Source organism: Nannospalax galili, unplaced genomic scaffold, assembly GCF_000622305.1.
Source record: "Nannospalax galili isolate Female #2095 unplaced genomic scaffold, S.galili_v1.0 scaffold69, whole genome shotgun sequence".
NCBI lineage: Eukaryota > Metazoa > Chordata > Mammalia > Rodentia > Spalacidae > Nannospalax > Nannospalax galili.
In genome coordinates, this window is record NW_008360297.1 from 3,314,578 (window position 1) to 3,336,877 (window position 22,300).

Genomic DNA, 22,300 nt, shown 5'->3' on the forward strand with positions numbered 1-22,300 from the left:
GTTTACTTCTTGGTACTTGTTTAAAATAAAGCAGGTAGGAAATATCAATGTCTACGAAAGTTTTTTAAAGTAAAGTGTTTGGAGACATACTGATAAACCTGTGATTTTTCAGCCTGTATTCTATTATTCACTGCCTTATTCTACACAAGAAAGGTTAAGGCGAGCAGGTCAAACATGGGTAGTTGTGGACTAACACGAGTCAGGAAGCTCTCTGGGACTAGAACAACAGTGCTAGCCTGTGGAAGTTTCTATTTGTACAAGTACCTAGTGTTCTGGCTGGGTATTTAAGGGACAGGACATCATAGTCCAGACTCTGAATCTTGAGATATGAGGAAGGAAGCTTGCATTTACCCTGCATGACCTTGCTGCTGGCCTAGTTTTAGGACATGGCCAGGGACTACAGTGTGTTTTCTCAGATTCTCTCATTGTCCTTTCATCCTTACTTTATCTTTTCTTCTGCATGGACACTGAAAATCACATGGCTTCCTGAACTACTTTTAACTGACTTCTACAACCAAGGAAGTTCCTGATGGTTGCTGGTCCGGGCAACAATTAGCAATTTGTCTTTCAGCACTCTTACTGATCTGTACTGCTTATAGGGGACTATTGGTTTTGATAAGGCATGGTATTTTTCCTCTCATAGTAGTAAATATAAGCTAATGTTTACACTGACCTTATCTCAGAAATACAATATCATTATTATTTAAATATTACTGATACTGGAAAAAGGGACTGGGGTATAGCTCAGTGGTAGAGTACTTATCTACCTGGGTTTGATTCCAAGCTCTGCAAAACAAAGAAGCAAACAAATAAGGTGATACTGGGGAAAGGGGCATTCCATTGCCACAGGAAGGGAGGGAGGGAGAGAGGGAGGGAGGGAAGGAAAGAGGGAGAGAACAAGGGGGGGTGGAGGGAAGGAAGGGAGAGGGAGAGAGGGAGGGAGGGAAGGAGAGAGGGAGAGAACAAGGAGGGGTGGAGGGAAGGAAGGAAAAGTGCTGATACTGGGGCGTGGGAAACAGAACCTAGGCATTTTAATGGGAACATGGGAAAATAAGAAAGGAGATAATTAAGTAAAACACCCATCATACAAAAACAGCAATTCATGTAGTTTTTATGTTACATAAATCTTATAAGTCTTTTTACCTGCTAAATTCTGATTAATTTATAAGTAGCATTTTGATTGTGTTAATTGTATTCAATTGCTATTGGTGCTTTTTAATTCATATTTTTGTATTTTATATTTATTATTTTTGGTTTTTTTGAGGCAAGGTCTCCCTATAGCCTCAGCTATCCTGGAACTTGCTATGTAGACCAGGTTGGCCTTGATCTCACAGAGCTCTGCTTGCCTCTGCCTCCTGAGTACTGGGACTACCACACTAACTTATTTTATTTTTAATTGTGTATCTGTGTGTGTGTGTGTGTGTGTGTGTGTGTGTGTGTGTAGGTAAGTATAGTGCCCAAGGAAGCCAGAGAGAAGAGTCAAGTCCCCTGGAGCTAGAGTTGCTTGGAGTTGTGAGCCACCCACGTAGGTGCTGGGAACTGAATTCTGGAAGAGTAATATGTGTTCTTAACCATTGAGCCTTCTTTCCAGTTCCTTTTATTTTATTTTTAACCCATCTGTTTCAGATTCTACTTTTATCCCATCTACAATGCTGGGTATTCATTAAAATTTAGATAATTTGATGATCACATTGATAGTAAACTTCTTTTACCAAAGATTTAAATCACCACAGCATTAGGAAACTGCCACACTCTAGTCAAAGCCAAGTGCAAAAACTGAGTTAAATTGTAGCTTTTCCACTTATTTGTAATATGTTGTTGGGCTATTGTTTTAACTCCTTAGTACGTCAGATTATTTCTCATTTATTAGACTAGAGAAAACTTAATTCATAAAATTATCCTGAAGATTAAATAAGATGTGGACCATGTACCATTGTGCACTGAATATAATATATAAACCATCATAATGAAGACACATGATGATGGTAATGATAGTAACTGTTTTTTAAAAATATTTTTATTTATTATTTTTATTTTATGTGTATGCCTGTATTGCCTGCATGTGTGTAAGTACCCCCATGTCCTGCAGTGCCTGTGAGGTCAGAGGTGTTAGATCCCCTGGAACTGGAGTTATGGACAGTTTGTTAGCTGCCATGTAGGTGCTGGAACTCAAACCCAGGTCCTCTGCAAGAGCAGTCAGTACTCGTAACCACTGAGCCATGTCTCCAGCCCCAATGATAGTAACTGTTGAAGCAGATGAGTGCATTACAGAATTTCGAGAGCCAAGAGTGCTGCTGTGTTCTTCTAATTCAGAATTTAGGAAGTAGAGGAAAGATGATAAGGAGTTCAAAAAGCTTGAACTCGGCTTCATAGTGAGTTCAGGCCAGCCTGAGCTGCGTGAGACTCAGTTTCTAAAAACAAAAAGAAATAAAATTTTAAAATGAAAACCAACCAAACAAAGGAATATGGAGTAATTCTTCATTAATTGAATAATATTACAGGGTGTTAAAGTATTTCCTACTTTATGTTTTAGCCAAAAAGCAGTTGTTGATAATGAATCTTTTTCAATAAATTCAATAAGGGGAAGGAACTAAAATAGTACTGATGTTCCCAAATAGGAATATTACTTACAGAAGGAATAACATCTCTTAGGAGTCATTTGTATAGGAGGACAGTGTGGTAAAATATAAGCCCTGTGGGGCAATGTAGTTAAACATAAGGCTTGGTCAGACAGAAGGCAATATCTCAACTTAGAAATCTATGTAAGCATGGATGCTGGTGGCAGGAGAAAATACTGGACAAGAAAAGAGCGATGGGAATGATTAAAAGAGCTGACAAAGGAACCAAGTGTTATGAAGGAATTTGGCTGATCAGAAGGAGAGGAAGTAGGTAAGGTATAAGGCCATTGCCAAAGTTAAATTTGCAGTCAGACCGCTGCCTGGGATTTTCACATGGCCACCCAAATTCATGATGGAAAATTTGTCTCTCTCTGTTGAAGGCGATTTTTAAAAACCAAATCTAGAACTGCTCGATCTAAAAAAGGGAAAACTGATGGTGGTGGAAAGAAAATGTGCCCATCTGGCCAGCTGCCTCAGTTAGATCACTCCTATCAGTTGATGTGATAGTATATGTTGTAGGCAGATCAAGCATGCACATGCAAAATAGATCTTGGGGAAAATACTTTGATTTGGCCCTTAAGTGGTTCAGTGTTTTTCAGTAATGTGTACAATAGAGAGTAGAGTTGAAGTTGAATTTCCAATCTCTCCTGAACTTAATTTGGTAAAGCCAAGTTTAATTTAGGTATATATAGATATTCTGTGAGCCAGTGCTAGTGAATTTATTTGATTTAGGCCTAATGTGAATGTATAGGATTTAGCGTAGAGCTGGGAAAGCTGGCTTGTGGCCTGACTTCTCAAACACCAGTGTCATAGCATTGTCCTCGATGTACACTGGGCACTGAACACAGGATATCAGGACTCCTGTGGTCCACACTACATGATGAGGATATATCAGTCATAATAGTCAGAGGCAGTTCTAGAGATACATCATTAGTGTTAAGAATAAAATACTGATTTTATTGTCTTATATTCAAGATCCTCCTGCTTCTGCCTTCTAAGGCTAGGAAGGCTGGACAAAAACAGCTCTATTCATCTTTTTCACATATCATAACTCCTCAATAACATTTATGTCCATTTGACTTCTTCATCTAAATAAAATGGAGTTGGGTATTGTGGTATGTGCCTATAATCCTTAATCCTTGAAAGGTTAAAGGAAGATTGCAAGTTTGAGACCAGCCTGAGCTTAATAACAAGACTCAGTCTGCAAAAGAGAAGATAAATAAATTGGGCTGTGGAAAGTTTCATTTACCCTTGTCTAAACATTTTCCACTAAGACTCATTACCAGATTTTTCCCTAGGTTATAAAGCTGATGGATACAAAAACTGCCTCTTTGGAACAAAAGTGGCACCCATGAGAGTAGACCTGAGCCACAGTAAACTAATAAAGCATTTTCCCACACAACCATGTGAAAAACAAGTGCTTAATCAACCTTAGCACGAAAGGATTTGCTCATTACTCTTTGATAAAAATTGACACTCGGTTGTCTGCAAAGAGAATCTGTGCACTAACTACTTGATCAGTTTGAATGGGGTCATTTGTGTCTATTATACCAAAATTAATTTGTAAAGATTTTTGGTTAGTAGCTCTACTTCTTTGGCTAAATACTCTTGAAGCGCTTGTGTGTTGTATAATTTGATACATGGCATCTTATTTATTTTAATTAAAATGTTGATCCTTTATATGGCTCAGAGAATTTGCAAATAATAGTTACCTTGTGTTAGTACAATTCATTATGTGTTGGTTATATTGTCTCTTAAAATGTATTTTTTAGTATAAAACCTGCTTCTTTAGTATTTCATTTGAAAAGGAAGTACTGTGTTAGTTTTATTGCATAGATAACTGATCAAGGAAGGGAAGTATTTTGCTGTGGAGAAGAATTAATCTGCTTACAGACTCTAGAGATGGTTTCTCTGTTTCTTCATTTGTGAGGACCCATTAAAGCAAAACTCCCTGCCTTTAGTTGTTTCAGTAATTCATTTTCTCACTATGCTTAAAATAACAAATACAGAGGGGCAAGATAAGTTGATGCAAGTAGTTTAGTCAGAAATGATTGGGGCTTATCATAAAATGGTAGCATTAGGATTGGTAATTTAAGGAGCTGTTTTTTGGTTATGAAGAAGTCCCAACATGGGAAAAATTGAAGAGCATCAAAATCACCAATATATGCTTACTACCTAAATTAGTGTTAATATTTCACTATATATTTATTTATATATTTCACCTATATTTATAGGTGCAGAATTTTTTCTTTAAGTTTTTTTTCACTTTACCATAATTCTAGACTTACAGAAAAGTTACATTAGGACAAAGAATCCTATATATTCTTCATTCAAATTCTCCAAATGTAGCATTTCTCTTCTATTTATTCACTTTGCCAAGTTTTATTTATCTTTATTTTTCTCCTTCCTCTTCCCATCCTTCTCCCTTTCTTCCTGGATCATTCAGAACTCATTACAGCCATGATAACCTTTACTGCTAAATACTTTGGTATGCATTTCCTGTTTCTCTTACATGACTACCATACTATTCTCAAAACTAAGAAGTTAATGTTGCTTAAATTACTTTACTCCTCTGTAGACCTCTCTCACATTTCCCAGCGGTCTCAGTAATGTCCTCAGCAATGATGAGAGTCTTGAACTGTGCACTGTGTTTGTCATGTCTCTTTATTCTCCTTTAGCCTTTCTTTTTTTAGTGTTTCATGACATTCGCATTTTTTAACAGCACGGAACAATCAAAATGTCACTCAGTTTGGGTGTCTAATATCTCCTCTTGATCAGATTCCAGCTATGCATTTTGGGGGCAGAAATTTTAGGTGTCAGGAGATGCCTGACAATGAACTCTTCTGTTATTCCTGACTTCTAACAGCTGACTGTTTCATGAAGGTGTTGTCGCCCAGGTTTCTCCATTGTAAAGCAACTGTTTTTATTTTGTAATTAGTGAGCATCTTGTGAGGAGTTACTGCTAGACTGTATGCTTATCCTATAAAAACCTCAGACTTTTTACCATATAAGTTTACCACATATGAATGCAACTTGCCTGGTGAATTACTACTGTAGTAGTGGCCAAAGAATTTCATGACTACCATTCTGTATATATTTATTGTTTAGTTTCCTATTGAATCTTTACTTTTTTTCTTTTTGGTTACAAAGTCTCATGCTATAACTCAGGCTAGCTTGGAACTTGCTGTGCAGTATAGTTGAACTACTTGTAAATAAATAGTGTAAAACACCATTAGAATGCAATGTTTGACTTCATGTTTGTCAATGTTCAGTAGTCACGATTAAAATAAAAAATTGTATATGTGTATGTATGTGTCTATATGACTGTATGCACATGTGTGTGTGGGTATTCTTGCCTGAGTCTACTCAGAGACCAGAAGAGGGTATGGGATCTCTTGGAGCTAGAGTTAGAGGTATTTGAAAACACCCAGCTTGGGGATTGGAGAGATGGCTCAGTGGTTAAGAACACTGTCCTTGCAGAAGACCTGGGTTTGAATCCCAACACCCACATGGCAGCTAACAACTGTCCGTAACTCTAGTTCAAGGGGATCTGACAGCCTGCCTTCCGTGGGCATTGTACGACACGGGTGCACTTACCTACATGCAGGCAATACACATACACATAAAACTTAAAAAATAATAAATAAAATATAAAAAAAGAAAGAAAGAAAACACCCAGCTTGGGTGCTGGAATCTGAACTCTAGTTTTCATGACTGATCATCAAACACTCTTAACCCCTGAGTCGTCTCTTCAGCTCACCAAAAGTTTGAATACAATAAAAGATGAGCAGCAGAATGACTAGAGAGGAAAGAGGTTGGGGAAGTGGCATAGTTGAGATGTAATGCTGGATTAAATTTCTTTCAGTTAAACCACTTAGGTTGCAACAATTCCACAAATATTTATCTGCTTGCTGTGTGTGTGATGCTGGGGACATGATGATGACAAAGTAGGTACACTGAAGCTTATAGCCTAGTTTTTATTTGTATTCTATAACTAGCATTGTACTAAATACCTAACAAAATTTTTTGCTTTAATTTTGAGTTGTGGGGAAGGGAGAAAGAAACATGAGCAGGTACATGTGTGGAGGTCAGAAGACAGCTCTTGGGACTTTGGTTTGTCCTGTTTAGTGGGATCTTGGGATTGAACTTAGCTTGTCAGACCTGCTTTCAAATCTTGTCGGTCCTCAAATAGATTTTTCCTGAAGAATTTCTGTTTTTTTTTTTTTTAATTTCCATATAGGTTCCAAGTGAAAATTTTCTGTCTTGTCAAATTTCAAAATTGATGGAAAAGGGACCTTACACACACATACACATGAGTAAATAAATAAATGTAATAAAAATTGATGGAGAACAATGTTATACCTATCTCAATGAATTTCAAGTCTTATATATCCTCTACATCAATTAAATATATGTTAATTTGTGTATTTTATAGTACTAGTATCTGTATTAACTGTATATTCTTCATGGTAAAGTAACTAATTCCCTTACTATAATTTGCTTCTAAGTTTTATTTAACTCAATTGTACTGTGTTATTAACTATGCTTGTCTAAAGATAAAGAAGATTGCCAGTCTCTGATTATAGAGATCATAGTATGATACTAACATTTGCTTTTAAAATAAAAATGTTTTTGTCAGATGACTTGCAGGGCGCACAGTCAGAAACTGAGGCAAAACAAGAAATTCAGCATCTTCGCAAAGAATTGATCGAAGCCCAGGAGCTAGCTAGAACAAGTAAACAAAAATGCTTTGAACTTCAAGGTGAGATCAAGATTACTGCACTTCACTAGGTGATATGTGAAGGCAGCACAGTATAGTTCAATGGCACAAAACTTGGAACTCAGAAGCCTGGTATGTTGCTCCAGAGCCATGGCTTTACTAGACATGCCCTTAGACTTTCACTTAACCGCTCTAAACTTGTGTTTCAGATCTGTAAAATGAGGAGTGTTACAGTTGCTTTACCTACCTTATCTCCTTTATGTTGTTGATGTAAAAATCATTAAGATCTCTACCAACAAAAGATCTTAATAGTTAATTACATGTTAATTACAGATGGACTATCCCTTATCTGAAATACTTGGAATAAAAAATTTCAGATTTCATACCATTTCAGATTTCATACTTTTTTTTTCTGAATGAGGGATGCTCAGTCAACCTGTGCAACAGAAGGGGAAGCACCCTCATATATTTAGTTATACTTAATGTTAGTGCTCACCTTTTTGTTTTGTGTATTTATCAGTAAGGAATCAGGAAAGGTTAAGATAGACTCTTTTCAGCCAAGCACACGTAAAAGGCAAAAGGATGCTAAGTTTGAGGCCCACTTAGGTAGCATGGCAAGACTCCCTTAAAAATAAAAAATAAAGAAAGTAAAGCTATAGAACCTTCTCATCTTGAGTACTTGCTTTTCTGGTGGTTCATTTATCCAATAGTGTTACGTGCCAGTAGAGTATGTCCTATTTTCTAGAACTTACTTTCTGCAAGGTAAGTTCTTTGCCTTTTTGCAATTAAAATCTTGGAGAGTCTTAAAATCCTCTTCTTGAGCAGGAGAAAAACTCAAATCCCAAGAATAAACCTGGCAGTTCTTACGACTACTTCCTTTCCTGGTCCTTTTTTAATTTTTTAAAATTTTTTGGTCTTTTTGAAACAGAATCTCCCTATAGCCCCAACTGGCCTGGGAACTTACTATGTAGACCAGGCTGGCCTCAAACTCACAGAGATCTGCCTGCTACCTCCCAAATGCTGGAATTAAAGGTGTGTGCCACCACACCCGGCCACCTTTCATGGTTCTTAAAGAACCAGCATGTACAAGACCCTGGGTTTGATTCCCAAACCTGCAAAAAAAAAAAAAAAATTGGATTGATTGATATGCCTTTCACTTGAACCTTTTGAAGATATGTCACTAATTTTTAATTACAATGAAAAAATATTTAGCTCTCAGTCGTCGTTTAGCATTTACTGTGTTTGAAGGTAACCATAAGGATTTTAAGGTGGTGTTTTGTTTTGGTTTTGCTTTGTTTTGTTTTGAGGCAGGGTCTCACTGTGTAGCCCTGGCTGACCAGGATATGTAGACCAGAACTCACAGAAGTCTGTCTGCCTCTGCCTCCTGAGTGCTAGGATTAAAGCTGTGTGCCACCATGCTGGCCCTTAAGATTTTTTTGAAAAAAAGATTTTGAGGACTAGACCCAGGCTTTATGTATGGTAGATAAGCACACTACCACTAAGTCGTATCCCTAGCACCCCCCCCTTTTTGTGTGAGTATGGGTCATCTCATATGGCCCAGGCTTGCCTTGATTCACCATGTAGCTGTTTTCTTACCTTAGCCTTCCAGTAGTTGGAATTATAGGTATATGCCACCACACCCAGCTCAAAACGAAGGTTATCAGTTATCAGGATACTTTTTGTGTAAAGAATGACACATTAGCTTAGTGACATAGTATATCAAAGCACTATTACTGGATTTTAAAGATGTATCACTACTGTTTTGTTTTCCCCAAATCTCAATGACTAATACTGATACTACTGGTAATACTTACTACCTAACTCTTGTGTCTTTTCCATCTGCTCAGTAGTGAATATTTTTCATTGATTCACAAAATTAGAAACACTTTGTTTTTACTTTTAGCTCTTTTGGAAGAAGAAAGAAAAGCCTATCGAAATCAAGTTGAGGAGTCTGCTAAACAAATACAGGTTCTTCAAGGTATGGGACATCCCACAACTGTGTGAGATGATTATTGTTTGTGTTTAGTGGTAGAGGAGTGGAGAGTGGGAGTACAGAGTCCCCATTCGTCATTTGGCTCTTCTCTAAAACCTCTTGTAACTTGGGTTTTGGACTTTTTTATTTAAAAAAAATAGAAGATTTTCTCAATAATCCATTATTAGACACTTGAAGTTAAAGAAATAGGGTAAAGCTTAGAATTTGGTAACACGACATTAATTTGGACTTGGCACACACCTGTAATCCTAGCACTTAGGAGATAGAGACAGGAAGATCATGAGTTCAAGACCAGCCTGAGCTAAATGAAATCCTGTCTCAGGCTCCCTACCTCCCAAATATTTTCATCAGCCAAAAGGTAGAGAAATATCTGTTATATACATATGTATATACATACATACATATATCCTTTTCTACTTAATGTTTACTTTTAAATATGTATAAAGGCATAGGAAAATGAGACTAAATATTAAATATTAAAATCAATATTATCTGTGTTGGAGAAAATAAAGATTACCTTAGGTGTTTGGCTTCTCCTTTTTGGATCTGTATTCTGATATTTTCTGTATCAAGCATGGATTTCTTGTACAGTTTACTCAAAGCAAACAAGAACACAAAACTAAAAAACCTGCTGTGACAGCTAGCCTGTGGAGTAGCTGCAGCCTGTAATATGTTGTGATATTATTCTTAATTCCTACGGACTGAGAAATGATGGGTAAATATACTTTTGTAGTCCAACTCCAGAGGTTGCACATCGATATTGAGAATCTGCGGGAGGAGAAGGACAGTGAAATCACAAGCACTAGAGATAAACTGCTTAATGCCCAAGATGAAATTTTGCTCCTTTACCAAGCAGCAGCAAAGGCTGCCTCTGAGCAGGACGCTGACTTTGCTTAGAGCTTAAGAAGGTGAGAGCTGAGCTTGAGAGGTGGCAGAAAGCAGCATCTGAATATGAGAAAGAAATCACGAGTCTGCAAAACAGTTTTCAGCTTCCATGTCAGTGGTGTGAAGACCAGCAGAGAGGGAACAGCAAATCTGCAGGGTGGGTAAATGTATTTTACATAAAGTCTGAACTCTTGCTTTTGGGGAGGAGTAGGAATGTGGGGACTGGGTCTTCCCAAGTTACTCTTGAGCTCAAGTAATGATTCCCATACCACACCTGCTAATGCTTACAGAATAACCAGACTACTTTTCCTCCTTGATAGCAATTAATTATATAAATCACTGTTCCTGTACTAGGGCTATAAGTTTATTTTTCAGGTCTATAATTTCTATAATAAATTATATTCATGTACTATGATACATTATACACTATAATAAATTATATTCTTGTACTTTGAATTCTTTGTAATAACATTAAAAATTACTGGGGCTGGAGAGATGGCTCAGTAGTTAAGAGCACACTGCTCTTACAGAGGACCCGGGTTCGATTCCCAGCACCCACATGGCAGCTACAAACTGTCCTTAACTTCAGGTCCAGGGGAATCCAAAGCTCTCTTCTGACCTCCACGGCATTGCAGGACATGGGTGCACTCACACACATGCAGGCAATACACTCATACACATAAAATAAAAAAAATAAAATATTAAAAAAAATTATTTGATGGCATGATGGTGCACACCTATAATCCCAGCATTTGGGGAAGGCAGGGACAGAGGATTGTGAATTTGAGGCCTGCCTGGATTACAGTTTGAGATTATGTGTCAAAAACAAACATAAACATTATTGGTCTTAAGACAATGAAGTAGGAGCTAGAGAGATGGTGTAGGGATTAAGAGCACTGGCTACTCTTGCAGAGGACCCAGGTTCAGTTCCCAGCACCCACATGGTAGCTAACAGCCTTCTGTAATTTCAGGTCCAGGGGATCATCTGATACCTTCTTCTGACCTCTACGGCCATTGCATGACGTAGGTGTATTTAGATACATGCAGGCAATACACCCATACACATAAAAATATTTTTAAAACAGTGAAGTAGGGAAAAAGCACTGCAGTTTCAAGGTGATAGAATTTCCTTATGGTATAACTCCAAAGTAACAGTAATCAAAGAATAGCCTGTAAGAAACCTGCATGCCTTTAGGGAAAATATGTTCTCTGAAATATTGGTCTTTAGCCTTTGAATTATGGTAGATTTTTGTTCCTATATTAACATATGTTTTGGGACTTTTTTAGGTGAACTAGAGAAGTTGAAAAAAGAATGGAATGCATTGGAAACTGAATGCCATTCTCTGAAAAAAGAAAATGATTTGCTGTCATCAGAACTGCAGAGGCAAGAAAAAGAATTGCACAAGTAAGCAAGAGCATCCTTTAACTTCAGATGCTTATTTTTAACTTATCTAAATTAAATTTGATACTTAAATTCCTTTCTAGAGCAAAGTATTCATTCAGCCAGACTCTGGTTATTTGACAGGGTCACCATATTAAATAAATTCTGCATCATTTTTTTTCTTTGTGTACAATTGTCCTATATATTTTCTCATTTTGGAATACCATGGAATGCAGATTCATTAAATGCACTCACCACACCACTCCTCAATACTGAAAAAATGGCAAAGATCTGTAATTGAGGTTGCTCTATGAACTCTATGACAATACAAGATTATTTTTCAGGTTTTTTTTTTGCTGTTGTTGGTTTTTTTTTTTTTTTGGTATTTTTGAGACAGGGTCTCCCTGTAGCTCCTAGCTGGCCTGGAACTCACTATGTAGACCAGCGTGGCCTGGAACTCACAGAGATCTGCCTGCCTCTCCTGGAATTAAAAGCATGTGCCATCACGCATGGCACAAGATTATTTTTCTTTCACCCTTTTAGTCCCTCTGTTAGTAAGAATGATTATCAGAGGCCTATAATAAAGAATTTGTACTACAAAAGATGTAAGTTTAGCTTCTGACTTCAAGCTGGGTGAAGCTAGAAATGTAGTGACATGGTAGACAAATTGAGGCCCTGGATTCCATCCCTAACATTAGAGGGAGGGAGAACAGAGAGACACAGACAGAGACAGACAGACAGACAGACAGAACTGGTAGCTTGCTGGCCAACCATTCAAGCTAAAGTGGTGAGCCCCAGGTTCAGTGAGAAGACCAAAAACAAAAAACAAAAAAATAAAAAGGGAGGGGGGAGAGTGATAGTGAGGCATCAATCTCTGGTCTCCATATGTGTAGGAACAGACACATGTACCCAGACATACACATGTGCATGCACATGCACAGGCTACACACACGTACAAAATAGAAACTAGCCCCATATACTAGCACCTGTTTGTAATCCCAGCACTTGGGAGGTAGTGGCAGGAGGACCAGGAGTTCAAGGTCTTCTTCAACGATATCGTGAGTTTAAGGCCTGCCTGAGCTATATAATACCCTTTCTCAATGCTCTACCCCTCCTAAAAGTAAGAGTCACCCAAAGGAACAAGATCAGTAGGGTTTATTCTCTAAAGCCCTTGCTTTCAAGACTATGAATTCATAGTATAAAGATCCATAAAGCATTTTGATTTTCTCTTCTAATGCCATAACGTTCGTTAGTCTTTTCATGTATTTTATGTGTGTTACTTTTGACTGTGTGGTGATAGTGAATAAAACAATTTTTTACTTATAATACATAAAAGTTAGTGAAAGTAATGCTTAAAATAAGAGGGTAAAATAAAGACCAAAAATACAAACACATACATACATACATATGTGCATGTGTGTATGTGTGTATACTGTGTATGTATCACCTGTGTGGTAGAACATTTAAATAAAATTTTGTTTGTTCATTAGTTTTTAGTATTTTTGAGACAGGGTTCCCTGTAGCCCCAGCTGTCCTGGAACTCACTATGTAGACCAGGCTGGCCTTGAACTCACTCTACTCCTCAGTCTGGCCCTGAGCTTATAGCAGTCTGCCTGCTTCAGCCTCCCTAGAAACAATGAGTCAGATACGCAAATTCTTTAAATTTAGCATACATTAGGATCTTAGGTACAATCATTTAGTTTGTTCTTCTTTCTTTGTATTGTTCATTTTTGATTTTGATACAGAATCTTACTTTGTAGCCCAGGCTGGCCTTGAACTTGAGGTTGTATTTCTGCCTCTTCAATGCTGGGATTATAAATATGTGCCACCATTCCCAACCTATTTTGTGTTGCTTAATTATTCTTGTTTTTTTTTGTTGTTGTTTTCTTTTTTTTTTTTTTTTTTTTTTTTTTTTTTGTCTTTTTGAGACAGGGTCTCCCTGTAGCCCCAGCTGTCCTGGAACTCACTATGTAGACCAGGCTGGCCTTGAACTCACAGAGATCCGCCTGCCTCTGCCTCCCTTATGCTGGGATTAAAGGCGTGCGCCACCATATTCTTGTTTTTTAAGTATTGATATTTTAAAGATTCTGACCCACCTGATCCCTCCTTTTTGAGATGTGATTATTTGAAATCCGGTCTTTTTTTTTAATTGTCAATTTTGCTTAAATGTTCAGAATCAAGTCTACAGACTTAATTGTAGTAGAAATATGGATTTAAAATACTATAGTTTATATAGTTTAATTGATGTTTTGTAACTTGTCTGTAGTACCAGCTATTTGGCACAGTAAGGTAGGGTAAACCTCTTGTGAGGCCCCCATCTCACAACAAACAAACACAAAATACTGGGTTCTAGAAAGGTATACCAAGCCATATGCCTAAACTCACATAAAGGGTATATACGATAGATTAATTGCATTTCTTAAACTTTGCTGTAGTAGTTTTCTAAGTTCATTTGGTAAGCTTCTGTCCTTACACAGGGTCTTAAGGGCCATTTAGTTCCTATGTGTATTGACCTGATACCATCAGACTCACCCCTACAAATCTTCCCATTGTACTATCAGAGTGTGATCTTAGCCCTCTAGTTACAACAATTCTTTTAGCTGCTTGTGGAAGCCAAATTTTCTTTAAGCCAAGTAAGTCTTTTTTCTTTGTTTGTTTGTTATTGAAGGAATTAAACAAAGAATTATTATAATTTGTATTTCTGGGGATTGAACCCAGAGCCTTGGTTATCAAACCAGGTGTTCTACCATTGAGCTATGTCCTAGTCTTTGAACAAGAACTTTTTGTTCACTCGTATCAAACTACTTTCCTCATGTATAAATCATTTTTAAATACCATTATGAAAAATAATCATATGGGGCTAGAGCGATGGGTCAGCGGTTAAGAGCACTGACGGCTCTTTCAGAGGACCCAGGTTCAAGTCCCAGCACCCACATAGTGGCTACAAACCATCCTTAACTCCCGTTCCAGGGGAATCTGAAGCCCTCTTCTGATCTCCATGGCATTGCATGACACGAGTGCACTCACATACATGTAGCCAATACACTCATATACATAAAATAAAAATAATAAATAAAATATTAAAAAAATAATCGGGCTGGAGAGATGGCTCAGCAGTTAAGAACACTGGTTGTTCTTGCAGAAGACCCGGGTTCAAATCCCAGCACCCACATGGCAGCTAACAACTGTTTGTAACTCCAGTTCCAGGGGATCTGACAACCTCTTCTGACCTCCACAGGCACTGCATGACATGGGTGCACTTAGCTACATGCAGGCAATACACACATATACATAAAATAAAAATAAATAAAAATTAAAAAAATTACCACTTTTATTATATTGAGAGGACACAGCTTTTAAAACTTAAAGGGAGTTTTGAAAAACAATGTCTTAATGCTTTTTACTTATTGAAAGTATCTTTTTTTTCACACCATCTCATCTAGTGAAATGTTTAAGACCTTGGGCTTCCTGCTGTGTCCAGTGTCTACCTGTCAATAACCGCCAATATTTATATTGCAGTTCTCAGAAGCAGAGTTTAGAGCTTACGAGTGATCTCAGCATCCTTCAGATGACTAGGAGAGAGCTTGAGAATCAAGTGGGATACTTGAAAGAACAACATCTTCGGGATTCAGCTGATTTAAAAACTCTTCTCAGTAAGGCTGAAAACCAAGCAAAGGATGTACAGAAAGAGGCAAAGCGAAAAGGCATTCTGAGCCCAGTTATGGTTGGACTTAAAGCCAAAAAAAATCAGATACGCATGCTACTTAGAAATAAAGGAAAGCAGAAACCACATTATTTGTCATAAAGTTGACACTTGGAACACGCAGCTTGATAATTTTTAGCTATGCATCATGGTCCATATCTAGAGAATTCATCAGGAGTGTTTTCTTTTAAAAATATAAATATATAAAGTTAGATTTTAATTTGTCTCTAACAGTTGATCTGCACAAGAAGCCCTTTGTAGCAGATCACTTGGTCCATTGTTTAGCTATCAGAGAGAGTATCATATTTAAAGCAGAGTACTTTGGGGGATAGCACTGTAACACTGGAGCTACATCCTCTGGTGAAAATGGCACAAAAAGTTACTTAAGATGGTGTTGTGGTTTATGCCTGTCATCTCAGCACTCTGGGAGCTGAGGCAGGAGGATTACAATGAGCTCGAGTCTAGGCTGGGTCACATAATGAATTCCCGGCCTGCCTGAGCTACAAATTAAGACCCTATCTCAAAAAAACATGACATGATGATAGACACCTGCAATCCCAGCACTTGGGAGGTGGAGCAAGAGGATCAGGAATTCAAGATCAGCCTCAGCTGCTCTGTGAGTTGAGGACAGCCTGGGCTACATGAGACACCTGTTTTGTGACACTGCACTTCTCCCTCCCCCCTCTTTTTCTCTTCTTCACAAATATGCACATGTAAGTTTCCATGAAATCTTACTTAAAACCTTGATTTCATTAGCTTTTTAAATAATCGTGTTGAGGGGGTGACTTAGAAAAGGACCCACCCAAGGTCTTTCTGAACTGGATGGGTACATTTCCTTGAAGTTGGCAGCAGGGCAGTAAAAGTTGTGGTCAGTCTCACTGGCCTCCTTGCATTGTATCCTGGCCAACTCAGGATACAGAAGTTGATAAAGCCTGTTTACTCATCAGGGACCACCCAGCTCTAGACTTGCTTACAGGAAAGAGTCTCTGTAAGTCAGAAGGAAGTTGAAGTCAGCTCTTTGTCTTTAATGAATTTTCTGAAAGTTGTATTTAGAAGATTTGTTTAATTAATGCTAGTTTTTCTTTGCATTTTCCCTTGGAGTGTCCTAAACTTGGAAATGGTTATTGTTCTTCTGTCTTCATGCTTGTTCCTAAAGAAAAAAAAAAACTGTAACGTTTTTATTTTCAGATATAGATAGATTGAACTTGTAATCTTCTTTACCTTGCTAAGGTTATGTATTTTAGGAAAAACCTCATTTGGTTGAAACAGAAATTTTGTGCCAAAGTAAATATCCTAGTATTTGGTACTGTAAGCACTTTGTGTCCTACCAGTTCATATGCCGTAATTCTTTCAGTATTTTGGGAGAATACTGTGGCTGGAAGATGATTCTCTTGTGTGCTATTGTGAATACATTAGCCATTTTGTTGCATTATTTGTTTGCCTGCTTTCAGTCACTGAATAATCAGTGCAAAATGCTTTACCTGTTTCCATAAATGGCATTGGCATGTTGTCGCAGCATCTAAATTGTTGGTAGTCTTTGAATTGCATTAGATGTCGCATATTTAAAAATATGTCTGAGCTTGTCAGTAAGTTTCTTTTCTATTTTCTTGTTCACTGTTTGTCATTGTGAAATGATGTATAGTCATCATATTCCTTTGTAATGTGAAACTGCTCTGTTTGTCCTGATGTCAACATACTGGATACTAGTCTGTAACTAAAATATTCTTTAATGGGGTTTTTATCTCTGTGTAACCCACTGCAAATACATTATTAATTTTTAGTAATGCATATTTACTCCTTTTCAACATTTCCCATTGTTCTCCTTTCTCTCATAGAATCACGCTTAATATGCTCAGTATCATGATGATGTATCTTCAGTACTGTAACAAGTTAAACTATTAGAAGCTAAGGAAGTCCAGATATGATTATTTTTATGAAGAAGAGCCAGAGGTGTTGGTAATACTATGTCACATTTCTCTCTTAAGACTGAACTTACTTTTTAACCTCAAAGTTAAAAAGCAAGATGGAATAGAAATGATATCCAAGCAAGGTGTGAAACTAAGACCGTGGAAGGTGAACTTTGCTTTGCTAGTTAAATTTTATATATGGCAGCTTTTACATAAATAATTATAAGGAAATAGTATGAATAGTATTAAGAGAAAAAAAATGTATATTGTCTTTATATTTGAATTTATAAAGCATCTACATATTTTAATTTAGTGAGAATATTTGTAATTTAAGAATTCAACAAAGTATGGTGGCATACACATGTCATCGCCATACTTAAGACATTGAAACAGGAAGGTCTTGCGTTGAAGCCACCCTGGGCTACACAGTAAGACCCTGTCTCAAAGAAAACAACCACCCAACCAACTAGCCATCCCAAGAGTACATAAAACATTGAGCATCTAAGTCTACTCTGAAAAGACTAACTTAAGATTGTTTGGCTTCACTATCTTCCCATAGGCCCAAGTCTTCCTCACTCACTCCTATCCTGGAGGTAAGCAGTGATGTGTTTCTGACTAAGCTGCTTTCTTGTTTACTTCACAACTCCCCGAAATGAAGAAATGATTAAGTGCTTTGATGTAAAGGACAGTTTAGATGTACAAATGGTGGAAAAGGAAAGTAAAGGAAAATTTTGGTCAACAAAGCACTTTTTACTTATTCTTTACTGTTAAGATATGTTTGGTGATCATTGAGAACTGATGTGTTCTAAGGTGGAGAAACTAGTCTAGAAACACTGACTTGGTCTTGGCAGCCTGCCAGTGGCCTTCTGCCATCTGGGAAGAGTTCTTAGACCCTCACATCAACTGAAAAAGGTTGTTACAAAGCCAATGAGTTTTACTCCTTAGTTCATTTTTTGGCATGCTGCCCAGGCCTGGTCTGGGAATGTTCTATGTCATCCATGACCTCTTTCCTTATTCCCTTCTTTCCTAACGCTTTTCTACATTTTCATCTTTATTGAGCATTGAGGAGTTTCTTTTCACTCTAAAGGATTTGCATTTTTCAAAGGCTTCATTATAAAGGCGTCTTTTATTGAGAAAGTTTAGGATGTAGGTAGAGAGGAGCTAGAAATCTTCCATCCTCATTGAGAGAAGGAACCTTTCTGTTATGCTCTGCCCATGCTAAATATATATTTTATATTCAGTCCTTATCTTTCTGTCTTCTTGCTGAAACATTCAGAAATGGCAGAATGGGGCTGCAGAAGTGGACAGAGGCACGCCCAGCAACAGAACATGCCTCCTTGGGAGCCCAGTGTGCAGTGAGATGCAGTATCTAGAAGCGGAGCCAGACTAGGATTCCAGCTTCTTGGAAACATTAAAAGAGTCCAAATCATACTGTGTCAAGTTGGTCTGACCTGTGTCATTGATGCTGATAGGTTTGAAGTGGCAAGAAATTCCCAGTCAGTGGTGGTGGCTCTCTCAGATACACTACTTTATTTGTGCAGAAAACTCACTTACCCACACTATTCGAAAATCCTCTGCTGCCAAATCAAGGGAGAACTCCTGGAAGTTAATGCTTTTACTTCAGAACTAAATAGCCTCATTAACACTGCTTTCTTACCAGGATATGCATTTGACCTGATAACATCACCATTTAATTAGGCTATAGAATTTTTCCTTTACCTGCTTTTCTTTTGCTCGAAAGAAAACTTTTAAATATTCTTCTCACGACAGAAAACGTGACCCTTTATATTAGAAACATGACAAAATGCTCTTCTCTTCTTTATCTTTAACATCAGGGCCAGAAAAATATTACACAGAATTAAGTCAACATGAAAGACTTACTGTGAGTGTCAATGATGCTTACCCTTCTTAGAACAGAAAGGCTTGATTTTGGTGTTGAAAGTTACTAAACAGGGCCTAGTATGTATACCTGACTAGAACCGTAACTTCGTACCCATTTTAAGTCAAGTCTGCACACTCTTTTTTCTTTGCCTTTAGTATGAAAGGACACAGACTGTACTCTCAGAACTGAAGTTGAAGTTTGAAATGACTGATCAGGAAAAGCAGTCAATCACAGATGAGATCAAACAATGTAAAGACAACCTGAAGCTCCTCTGAGAGAAAGGAAATAATTGTTTGTCAAGTGTTTGCCAGCTTGGTTCAGCCTTGACCAAGAGGAAAGTGAGAGGCTTGAGATCTATTTTTCAGAAGGCTTTATTACTGATTAGGGAAACTAATAGCCTGGGGTACAAAAGTATACTTTTCATTGTGTAAATATATGATAGAATCATTGTGCTGTGAGGATTTTAAGAATTTTACCCTTTAACTTAGACCACTAGAAGAGTTTGAAGCCAGCCTACCAGAAGAACCTTATCAATAAAACAGCTTATCAGGAATGATCTGGTTTTCCTATATGAATCTGAAGTTCTGTCACTGAGCTCTTTGTTTCTTGCTTGCTGGGAAATGAAGCAGTATACCATCAGGGGCCCATTTAAAAGAAAGTGTTACATGCAGATCCTCAGTGTTTGGTTGTATGAGAAAGCAGAGCTATAGTATGGATTTCATTTTCTATTAGTAATCTACATTCCTAAAAGCTTGTTGTCTGTTTAGCCTCTGTTAGTGTTAGGAAATATTTGGTAAATTTCTGTGGGGCTTTCTAAATGCATGTTGGAGAGATATGGAGGGCAGGCAGACAGAGATGAAGAACCATTTTGCTATAAATTTAATTTGATAATACTTGTTTTTCATTTTTTAGAAAGGTCTTTAAGAAGATGTTACACTAAATAAATGTCATGTTGGATGTTTTGGTGACCATTGCCTTTGTGGGCCCTAACCAATGGATGTTCACTGTGATTGACTGTGCTTTGACTTATTCCAAATCTGTCATGGCTTGGACACTATGGTGGATGTGGTGCATGTGCTTCCTGCAGAAAAAGGCACTCTGCTTAACTGGTACCATAGGTGCAAAAGAGTGATGTTGCACAGCTATCCAGTTATGCAGTTGTCACAGAATGCTCATGAGTTGTGTCCAGCTGTCTTTGCTTATGAAAGTCATAGATGTTAGATAGTAAAGGATTGCTGCTTAGGTAGAAGCTCTCTAGAAATGGAGGAGTATGGGAAAGAGAAATGGATTGCCTTTTATTTTTAAAGTGTAGATTATAGAATTCTTCTAAAATCAGATCATAATATTTTGGTTTCTTTTGTATTAATTCATATCTGATAATGAATTAATTTAACAGTCCACTTCCTGTTAAATTAACCTATGAAGACATCTTACATAATCAGAATACTGTCCCTTTATGTATTTAGGAACTGTTCAAAGTAACCTTGTTACTACTTGTAGTTGTATAAAACTATTCACCTTAGGGGGTGAATTTCCTTTTTTTTCTTTTTGATATTAGACTTACAGTTCTAAGTAATTCCCTTCCTATTTGAGAGAGAGAGAGAGAGAGAGAGAGAGAGGGAGAGAGAGAGGGAGAGAGATTCTGGTATTATAAGGAAAGCCTTGAGCTTTGGCTGCCTATTCAGTATACTTTGTGTCACATCTCTTGCTTAATTAAGTTCACATCATAAAACATGAATTTGAAGCTTTAAAGCAGTACCATCTCATAAGTGATTGGTTTTTGATGGAAGAATAAAATATACCTTAGCCATTGCCATGTGAATATATAATCAAATAGTGGGAGTCCAATGTGGAACAGAACCATTTATTGAAAAATTGATGAGGTGCTATCATTGTCCTGCCTCATTGCGTTATAGTTCATCAGGCTATGAGGGACAACAACATAGACTGTTGTCTCCAGCTGCTCCTTTTACACTAGTAGCTTGTCAGTATACATACCAGCCAACCATTCTGAATTGTGTTAGATGTCTTTTTTTAAATGTCTGAATCAGTGCAAAACCTGAATGGTAAAGTGCAATTACCTGTCTTCCTTTTCTTCTTCTCCAACCCCTGGGGTCTAAATCATCTTATCTGAGTTTTTTCATAGCATAAAATGATTTTAATATCCTTGCCCTTCTTTAGCCCTCCATAATACAGCCCATCCAAGCCGTATTCATCGGCCTATTCCTGGCTTTCCTGTTTTGGTGTTTCAGTCCATTGTGGTAGAGAAAGGTACAAGCACCATTGTTGAGTCCTTGTCTGTTTGTCCCTGTCACCTGTTTGTGCCATATTTGTAAAACAGTGCATGGCAAAACCACACAGGTATTTTGTTACCTGAAGCAAATCCTTCATTTAGTGTACTGTGTATTTGTGTCCTTCCAACGAATGAACAATCAACTAATCACATAACATTTTGTCTTGTTTTTTTATTTTTGTAGTAATGCTAACCATGAGTTAATTCCAACCTAACCAGTTATTAATATACTTCCTTTAATTGAGTCTTTATCTCTAGCAAACTGGAGTAAGCAGTGAATTTATGCAGCATTAATACCTACTTCCCAGTTATGGTTTAATCAGATGTAAATGAGAAATGAAGAGTTTGCGTCTTTGGAGTTTTCAGACAGCTCTCTTCCTCTTCCTCTTTTCCCTCTTCCCTTCCATAGTGTAGAGTTTCTTGGTTTCAATCTTTTGCCTATTTGCACTGTAGCTATCAAGCTGAGAAAGAATGAGATTAGCATAATGAATCGTTGGCTCACAATCTCAACCCCAATGTGAATTTATTTGTGAGAATATAAACTCTATACTATATGTTCTTGAGCTCTGATCTGCGAATCAAGAATACTTTTGGAATACTAGTAAAATTAAATGTACCACCAAAACAAGTTGACCTTATAAAGCCCCCTGAAAGTTAACAGGGACTAGCCCATCTATGCTTTGCTGTTAGCTGGCATGCATGTTAGTAGAACATGTGAAATGATCACATGACTTTATTACATTGGGCAAGGTCTTTATCAGAAGAATTATATAAGCAGAGCTGCTAATGGTACTTTTCCATCTTGAATCTCATCTGATTTTTGTCTTCTTTGGTTTCAAATTACAGGATAGATAGATAGATAGATAGATAGATAGATAGATAGATAGATAGATGGATGATGGATGGATGGATGGATTA

The 22,300-nt window shown here is 37.4% G+C and overlaps 1 protein-coding gene across 1 annotated transcript in view; it reads left to right on the forward strand.

The window, feature by feature from the left end:
- Window positions 1-22,300, forward strand: part of LOC103726601 (sarcolemmal membrane-associated protein-like) — a 59,134-nt gene that overhangs the window by 35,774 nt on the left and 1,060 nt on the right. Inside the window, 8 exon segments of the mRNA XM_017795875.1 lie at window positions 7,258-7,380; window positions 9,242-9,316; window positions 10,065-10,223; window positions 10,226-10,373; window positions 11,310-11,332; window positions 11,504-11,621; window positions 15,117-15,288; window positions 19,245-19,391. Coding sequence (XP_017651364.1) covers window positions 7,258-7,380; window positions 9,242-9,316; window positions 10,065-10,223; window positions 10,226-10,373; window positions 11,310-11,332; window positions 11,504-11,621; window positions 15,117-15,288; window positions 19,245-19,391 — 965 coding nt within the window.